Source organism: Podarcis erhardii (genome assembly GCF_964252035.2).
Source record: "Podarcis erhardii genome assembly, chromosome: 5".
Taxonomy (NCBI): Eukaryota; Metazoa; Chordata; class Lepidosauria; order Squamata; family Lacertidae; genus Podarcis; species Podarcis erhardii.
Window position 1 is genome coordinate 83354964 of NC_138509.1, and position 9590 is coordinate 83364553.

General features: G+C 42.9%; 1 protein-coding gene across 1 annotated transcript in view; it reads right to left on the reverse strand.

Moving 5' to 3' along the window:
- SI (sucrase-isomaltase) overlaps positions 1 to 6242 on the reverse strand; it is a 106382-nt gene extending 100140 nt beyond the window's left edge. The window contains exons 1-3 of the mRNA XM_081862055.1: positions 6174 to 6242; positions 3768 to 3885; positions 1536 to 1609 (exon numbers count right to left, since the gene is read on the reverse strand). Of these exons, the coding sequence (XP_081718181.1) occupies positions 1536 to 1609; positions 3768 to 3885 (192 nt within the window). The 5' untranslated portion in view covers positions 6174 to 6242. The remainder of the gene's footprint in view (positions 1 to 1535; positions 1610 to 3767; positions 3886 to 6173) is intronic.
- Between the last annotated feature and the right edge of the window lie 3348 nt (positions 6243 to 9590).

Here is a 9590-nt window from a genome sequence, read left to right on the forward strand (position 1 = left end):
AATGATAGTAGAGAGCTAATTGCTTTCTAGTTTCCCCAACTGAACAGAGGTCAATGCAGGTTTTTCAAGTCCAGGAGCTGCTGACAGACCTCCTGAACCACAGAAGGCTGGCAAGCCCAAGTTTCTGGTAGAGCATCTGCCTGAGTTTTCATTTTCACAACAATTACTGTATATTTCTGTGTATAAGATGAGGTTTAAAGGTAAAGGGACCCCTGACCATTAGGTCCAGTTGCAGACGCCTCTGGGGTTGCGGCGCTCATCTCGCTTTATTGGCCAAGGGAACCGGCGTACAGCTTCCGGGTCATGTGGCCAGCATGACTAAGCCACTTCTGGCGAACCAGAGCAGCGCACGGAAACGCTGTTTACCTTCCCGCGGGAGCGGTACCTATTTATCTACTTGCACTTTGACGTGCTTTTGAACTGCTAGGTTGGCAGGAGCAGGGACCGAGCAACAGGAGCTCACCCCATTGTGGGGATTCAAACTGCCAACCTTCTGATCGGCAAGTCCTAGGCTCTGTGGTTTAACCCACAGCACCACCCGCGTCCCTATAAGATGAGGTTACTTTATCCAAAAATTATGCTGGGATGGGCGATTTGTGGCTGCCGTGAACAGGAGATTGCCAGGGGCATTATTTGCGGGTGATTGGTGGGCACGTCAAGGTCTGCCGGCTATTTGCTGTTGCTGGAATTGGGCGGGCGATTGGTGCTTCTTTTGGCAAGCGTGCAGACGATTGGTTGCTTCGTTGATGTGTGTGCAATTGGCTGTGGCGGTCCTGCGGTTGATCGATTTTCAGCAATCCTCCCCCCAGGTCAACAACTCTCGGCAATCTCCCCCTGTTTACTCAATTTGGAGTCCCAAAAAAGAGGGTGCGTCTTATACACAGGACCATGTTATACACAGAAAAATGTGGCAAGTACAGACAGCCTGATATAAACCACTTGCAGATCTTTGGTAGGGGGAAAGTTGCCCTGATGTACCGTATTTTTTGCACCATAACACTCACTTTTTTCCTCCTAGAAGGTAAGGGGAAATTTCTGTGCGTGTTATGGAGGGAATGCCTACGGGTGGCATACCTACGGATTTTCCTCCTCTAAAAACTACGTGCATGTTATGGTCGGGTACGTGTTATAGAGCGAAAAATACGGTAATTAGCAGCAGCATCCAAAATAAGTAGTGGCATGGGAGCAGCCATGCTTTCTCCCATAATTTCCTCCATGGGATAACAGAACATGATCCAGGCAAGGGGTTGGGCTAGATGACCCTTGGTGTCCCTTCCAGTTTTACAGTTCTATGATTCTGTTATTCTTATGCATAGCAGGCCTCTTGAAATAAGGCATTACCACAATGGCAGAGTGCGGCTAGGCATCTCTTTCCTCTCTGAAATGATAATTCCATGGGGCGGAATAGCCATTTCCAGTTCCTCAATCCTTCCATCCTTGCTAACTTTGTATCCTAATATGTTCTCGTCCACAGACAGCTGATAATAATAATAATAAAATTAGGGTAGGAAATCAGTTATTATTATTATTTGTACCTTTGTTGCCAAGGTATCTGGGATGCAATCTATTCTCTCCGATGGTTGCACAACTGGGCAAGTTGGAGAAAATTCTGCAAGAGATCAATCAATTTATCACATTAGTCAGAGGCCAGAGCAAATATAACAAAATATAAGAATGTATTTTAAAAAGACACAAATGATGGGTGCCGAGAGCCCCAGCTTTCCTTTATCTTTTTATATCAGAGGTCTGTCACAAAAAACTAATTACTGTACTTCTGCACCAATAGGCTGAGCCTGGGATAGGCTCGGCCCTTGTTTTTATTCAAACCAACAACTCTGAATCTAAGAACTAATGGTTGAGTTTATTTTTCCTCCTCCCTGCCATTCCCTTTTCCTTCTGTGTCATCTTCTACTGTAAACCTGAGGACAGGTATTTATTGCTGAGCTTTGAAATCTTCTGTGGGAGCCCATTCAGTTATAGAGTAGAAACACTTTACTTTTTTTTTTTTTACTGCATTTTTATACCACCCTTCCTCTAAACTGAGTTCCAGGTCAGGGGTGCCAACTTGAATAAAATATTGTGGGGACGCAAGGAAGCCCTGCCCTGCATAATCAGTCACATGAAGCAGTGCACACCCACTATTTGAATGGGAATGTCCATCAACCTTCTGGGGGCCTGGCCCCCTCAAATATTTCATTGAGGGGGGCTGAAGCCCCAATGGCTCCTAGGAGTTGGCTCCTGTGTTCAGGGTGGTGTACAACAGATATTTTACCTTACAACAAATATTAAAATGACAACACACAATAACCCCACAATAGCATGTCAATGGACGCCTGTTTCTGTTCAGAAAAAACAACAGAAATCTTTCATTTTCTGCCTTTTAAGCTAACAGCTGAAAATGTGAAAACATCACAGGGCATGAAATACTTCTGCACTTTTTCTCTCAGAATGTTTGGTTTAAGCTACCATGCTCTCATCTAAGGAATATTTTTCACAAAAAAGGCTTATTTCATAACAACTAATTTGTTCTCCCCCACCCTTCTTCCCTCTCTCTCTTTTGCTATGAGACTAGAAGTCTGATTTACTTCTCAGTTCAGACAAATTACTTGTATTCAATCCAATTTGCTTAGAGTGACTATATATATACTGAAAATGAATTGTTGCTTGTTTTGTTTTCGCCCTCCTGCCAACCTGTTCATCTGCTCAGATTGAATAACGTGGTTTAAAGATGAAGATAAATGAAAAACTAAAAAGACCAGGTAGGATCCTGCTGCAGTTAAGCACTTTTAAAGCCTCACCGACTTCAGCGGAAGAGTTAAGCACATGCCAAATCTCTCCCATCAAAATCCCTGGAATGGATGCTAACTAAAGAATAATTGATTGTACCATATTATAACTACATTATAAAATATATAGTTTATTAAAATAGGCCCCTACTGGTTTGAGTAAATCCCAGCCTAAAGAGAAAAGCATCAGTTTGTTTATCAGGTGAACAAACAAGAGAAAGGAAATTCCATATGTGAAATGTCCCAGGTTTATGGATGCAAGGTTTTCAGCACATAATTTCCACAAACATGGTAGAAGCGCCTATCATATCTCACAGCTCAGTGCTTTGAGTGCAAAAAGTCTCAGGTTCAATCTCCAGGTTGAATTCAAAAGATTGCAGTCTTAAACCTTAGAGAGTCATTGCCTGCTGGGTATGAACCAGTACTATTTTTCTAGAAAAAGAGGTGCTGGAACTAAGCATGATAATAGCCTCCATGTAAACTGATTAGTTGGCTTAACATTCATGTCATCCATTAAAGTTAGCTGTATATACTCACTAATTAGTTCCTTGCTGCTGCTAACCATGAGGCAACCTGCTTCCCACAAACATTTTGAAGACGACATATTTTCATACCTTTTCATAAAAATAAACTTGGGTTTTGAAAGGTTGGAACATGTTCCACGTGAGATGGAAAAGAACTGTCACCTTATAGTTCTTGAGCATCTCCCCAGGAAAGTTACACTGTATTTGTGAGACTGCTGCAGTATCTTATCAAATGATCTATTGCTTAATTGTTAGACATGATGAACCAAATTCTTCACTTCTTAGTGGGACTAAAATCAACAAGCAAACAAAACCCATTGCTAACAGCAAGAGTCTAATAACTGGGGGGCGGGGATAGTTTTATTTATTTTTGTTTCAGAAAAACTATGACAACCAGTGTGCTACATTGCCATATGACTCACTGATCGCTGAAATTTATGGATTTCTGAACCATTACCTTTGAATCCTGTATGGCCTGTTGCTAAAAGCCCAATCAAAACACTGGCAACAATCGCTGCCAAAAGGAAGAGGGTGATCAGGGAGACTTCCAATCCAGTAAATTCTTTCCTTCCCATCTAGCAAGGGAGAATGAGAGAAACAAAAACATTAAGAAAAACACAACATTAAGAAGGCGTAAATGTCTTAAAAGCATTTGCTTGGGAGGGGGAAAGTATCCTTTGATCCCTGTAGTTAAAATATAACTATGCCGTTTTCAAAAGCGCTAAATTATACAGCTTACACTCTTCTGCACCGTGCTATTAAAAGAACCATCTCCTTAACGATTGAGATGACTTTTGTGAATTTTCGTGGGGGGTCTTTTTGAGGAGGGGGAGGTCTTATCTCATGGGCCAAGGTCTGTTCCTCCTGGATAGAAAACATTGCACCAGTGAAAATAGAAACACTTCCAAGAATCTTTTCCCTGTTTTGATGCCATAAAGTTCTTGAAAAATATTCAACCCTAGTTGATTATGTTTATTTGGAAAGGGAAGCAAACAGGAGCATGGACTGAAATACAATTTAAGTTTGATCTCTTAGCGTGATTTGCAGGGGGGGGGGATTTACCAGCTGCTCATCTTGGCTGAAATCCCTAGGGAGACAGAATGCTTAGTAAAGTCAGGAATGATGCCCATCTTTGACAAACAGGCACTGCTGAAGTGTTAGGGCTCCACAGCCAACTGCTCAATCTTGTGTGAAAAACAACATGGAACTATTAATGTTTAACTGTATCTAGCAATAAAAATGCATTTAAACCAGTGTCTAGCATTCAGTAAATCAGTGGCTGGATTTAGGCTTGTCAATGGGATGAACACATTTCCCCTAAAATACAACAACCCCTAGCTTTTTTAACATCAACAACAAAACATCCATAACGAGGATGAGTGAAATTGATTTCTAAAATAATTGAGAGTGTTCAAATATCTCTGCAATGAAGTAAATAAATTTAAAAATGTATAAGTTGAAACTGAACTACCAGCTGCATTATTTCAATTCGTTCTTACCCCCTTATCTCTGATTTTCTACATCTATGCGTTTGGAAGGCTATCAGCCACGAGAAACAAGAAATGAAATAGTGCTTGTGTTTTAACAGATTGGCTTGAAATGATTGTTAAATGACAGTAACAAAGTACCGTAAAGAAAAATAAAATTGCAAATAAGAACAGAATTCAGGCAAAATTACAGTATATTTTACATTTCATTATAGACTTTCAGAGTGACAAAAAGACCCTCACATTTATGTACAATGGTTTTGACCCTATCATTCAGTTCATGAAAGGGGGCACAATTTATGCCAGTTTCTCCTCAATCTACAACCCCCTGTATCACATCCTAAGCCACCCTCTGCACTGCAAGTTTCAGGAGCATATTATCAAGGGCTATAAAAGAAGGCAGAATTGTTGGGCTAATTTACTAAAGAGTAATTTTAAGCTTTTGGAGCTGTTTCCGCTGCTTTTTTCCATCATGCTGCCATACATCCAGGTCATGGGTAGGCAAACTAAGGCCCAGGGGCCAGATCCGGCCCAATCGCCTTCTAAATCCGGCCCGTGGATGGTCCGGGAATCAGCGTATTTTTACATGAGTAGAATGTGTGCTTTTATTTAAAATGCATCTCTGGGTTATTTGTGGGGTATAGGAATTCATTCTTTATTTTTCCTTATCAAAATATAGTCCAGCCCCCCACAAGGTCTGAGAGACAGTGGACCGGCCCCCTGCTGAAAAAGTTTGCTGACCCCTGAGGTTTTCCTTGACATTTTGCTGCTTCGACGCCCCTTTTACACCCGGAAACCAGGAAATGTCAGGAATTTTCCTGTCATATGGCAAGCCTAATATTATCTTGTCACATTCTCCACAACGTCATTACTACAATTATTCAACAGATAAGACACTCTGTAAGAGTCAGTGCAAGAAATCCCCTCCTTCAATAAGGGGCCCAAATAGTTACCACATATTTTTGCATAAAATGGGCCATAAACTAAAATGTGTGTGGTGGATTCAACCTGTTTTGTACCACAAAGGCAGAATCTTTCAGAGTATGGGATTTTCGAAAATCTACCTTGCAAGGAAAAGGGCTCTGCATAGGTGGGGATCATAAAGCTGGTGTAAATATGGAGTGCCAAGCAAGGGTGGAATTCCCAACCCCAGTGGGGAAAAGGTTTTAGTGGCTGCACTGCAAAGGGTATGGAATTCAGTCTCTAGGATTCTGCAACTGATTGTCTGGAATGTTTCCAATTGTGGGAGCATAGACAGCAACTCGAGTAATAGGTTCTGATTTTGCTACATTACAGTTACCTCATATTTGTCACACAGGAAGCTACTGAAACTTTTGTTTGTTTGTTATATATTTAAAAAACCCAAGCAAACCTACCTCTATACTCCTGCGGCTTCCTCCATGTATTGCTGCCAAATAGTCCTGTGTCAGAAATGATGCCTTGCCTTGCAGACTCTTAACTATATACTGATTCCCTATCAGTTCCTTGTATTATATTTTAACTAGGCTATCAGTAGATTATACACAAAGCCACAGGCAGATTGTGGGTTCTCTTTGCAGGCAAGGGAATGATTAGTTAATTAATAATTCCTTCCCCCCCCCCTTGCATATCAGTCATGCGACATTTGGCAGGTATAATCACACATGCGGTTAGGTATCGTTTCTGCATTCGCCACCTTCGCCCTGAGCCACTGTATGACTCCCAGTTTATTATTTTAATTGGACTTTTGCTTATCAGTCTTTCTCCATTTCTCCTGCTTAATGTCAGCATAAATCAGTTGAAGTTTCGTGGAGGTTAAAAAGAGATTCCTAAAGTTCGGTCGCAACACAAAGGATGCAGTTTTGATCGCTAGGAGAGTACTCCTAAGCAGTAATTGGGAGTATTCATACAACACAACTGTGAACCATAAGAGGAAGAAATGTAGAAAGTAGCAGAGGAGAATGCTCTGAATCTTTTTTCCCCTGTGAAGAGTAAATAAACCACTTTCCTTTAGCTATCCATCCATTTTTCAACAAAAAAAAACCTGCACAATATCAGCTAACCATAAAAGCATTGCAAACTCTATGTGATGTCAAATATAATGCTGTATAGTAATGGGGCTGCGGTCTGCTTTAGAGCATCCATGAAGTAGGGCAGGGGGTGAGAGTGGGCTTTTTAAATCTGTAGTCTCTGTCCTCCCCCCCCCCACACACAAAAAAAATCACTCACTCCAGATGCATTTGTGGCTATAGAAGAAATCACAACATTATTCATGTCTGTCCACAGAAAGCAGTTGTGATTTTCAGCTGAAAGGCTGCAGGGTGTGAATGGGTTAAAAAGTCCTTCCTCCTCCACCTTCACCCCCTCCTCTAGATGGGAGAGAAATGTGCTCATCTCACCTTTTAGCCTCCTAAATTTTGACTTCAGTTCAAAATATGAACTAAAACTAAAATCCTTTGAAATCAAAACTTTTCTGAAATTTGCAATGCAGTTCTCCAGCACACACCCCTGGGTGGGGGAGTGTACAAAATGCGCACATTAGGGTAAACAATTGCATAGAAGAAAGAGTATATTAGAAGAAATGGGGACATAAACGTGACAACATTTTTTTGCAAGGCTACTCTTCTCAAATGGAAGCCGAGGCAGAAACTGGCCAAGCTGAAGGCTGGAATTATGAGGAAGTGAGAGAAATTGAAAGTGACATCCCCACTTTCTCCTCCCTAAGGAAGTCGGAGGCAGACTGTGGGCTGCATATTCTTTCGAGAGAGAACTTTTAAAAACACACACACACTATGTGTGCCTCAACAAAAAATGTTGTTTGACCCTTAAATTCCGAGCTCTGTCTAAGCCATCAGAAATGAAACTATCGTTCTGGCCCGGATATAAGCTGCACTTTTAAAAAAAGTTAATGTGTGGCTTATATTCGCAACCTTACAAAAATTGGCTTTTTACACACCAAATTAATAATAATAATAATAATAATAATAATAATAATAATAATAATAATAATTTATTTATACCCTGCCCATCTGGCTGGGCTTCCCCAGCCACTCTGGGCGGCTTCCAAATATATATATATATTAAAATACTGTAATACATCAAACATTAAAAGCTTCCCTAAACAGGGCTGCCTTCAGATGTTTTCTAAAAGTCTGGTAGTTGTTGTTCTCTTTGACATCTGGTGGGAGGGCGTTCCACAGGGAGGGTGCCACAACCATTTCAGTTTTAATGACGGGGTGGGGGCAGGGGTGGGGGGAGTTGCGATCTCTTCTCAATCCTCCTTCCACACCCCTGCAGGTTCTTTTTGGACGCGAGTTCCCACAAACCCAGATCCCTTCCTCCCTCCATCTTCCTTATGGGTGGAGCAGGAGCCCGAAAGCTGGGTCAGGAATTCAAGAGGGAGGCTCCCAGTTTTTGGAAGCGGGATCACAGCTCTGCCCCTGCCCTTTGCCCCATCTCTTTCCATGGTGCTTCACTGAGGCGCCACCCTTCCTTCCAGCAGCGAAGCAAGCCGATCGGGCGCCTGGGGCGGCGCACGTGCCCTGTGTCCAGGGCCGGGGCCAGCTAGGGCAGGATGTTCCACAGGGCCTTCAAGGATTCTGCCTACCTTCTCCCACTCAGCCGCACTACAGCTGGGCGGAGGCAGCAGGCAGAACGTTTGGGGCAGTGTGGAGCCTGCAGGTGCTCAAGCCACCGCGTCACTCCCAGGAGAGACACATGGCTCTGGCACACTGCAGCCCCACGGTGAGTGCCGCCCAGCATTTTGTCACCCCCCTCAGTGGTGACACCCGGGGAGGTCTGCACCCACCACAACCCCTTCCTCCACACCCACTTCCTGCCCCCCCCTGCTGCTGATACTTGTCTCTTTCACAAGGTGGAATGAACCTGGATCCCAACCACTCCCCCACTCCCCCACCCACCCACAAAAGATTGGAGGGCAAGCGGGACCACCCCTCCTCAGCCTCCCCTCCTCCCGTTTGCCTTTGCTGGGCCATATATACACAGGGAGAGACACACTGTCTCCCTTTTCCCTTGGCTCACGTTTCTCTTTTCTTCTCAATGGGGCTTGCCGACCGCCCCCTTGAGCCTCAGTTGTTGAAAGTTTCAGAAGCCAAACACATTTATGGGTGTGAGTGCCTGCGGTATTTTAAGGGAGCAGCTTATATTCGGGTATTTTATTTTTTCTTTCTCCCCCTTGAATTTTAAAGGTGCGGCTTATATTCGGGCCCATACAGTATTAATAAGAGCACATTCATTTCAATTAAGAGCAAAACAGAAAAGGAGAGCTGATGCAATTGTACACTTTAGCTAGTGCAGTGTTATATGAAAAATAACGCACAAAATGTATTTGGGTGCAATCAGGCGTAAGATCACATGGTGGCTGTTTAAGAGTGCTGTTGTGACAGAACACATGTGCATATCAGTAGCAAGGGGAGGCTGCAAATGAATCGGGGATCATAAAACTGCATCAAACATGCTTTAGTTCCAGAATGTGTATTAGAAACCTTACTGATACAGTGATACCTCGGGTTACATACGCTTCAGGTTACATACGCTTCAGGTTGCAGACTCCGCTAACCCAGAAATAGTACCTCGGGTTAAGAACTTTGCTTCAGGATGAGAACAGAAATCATGTTCCGGCGGCGGCAGCAGCAGCAGCAGGAAGCCCCATTAGCTAAAGTGGTGCTTCAGGTAAAGAACAGTTTCAGGTTAAGAACGGACCTCCAGAACGAATTAAGTACTTAACCTGAGGTACCACTGTATTATACTATACAAACCAAGAAAGATTTATATGTTGGCACAAAGCAAGTGTC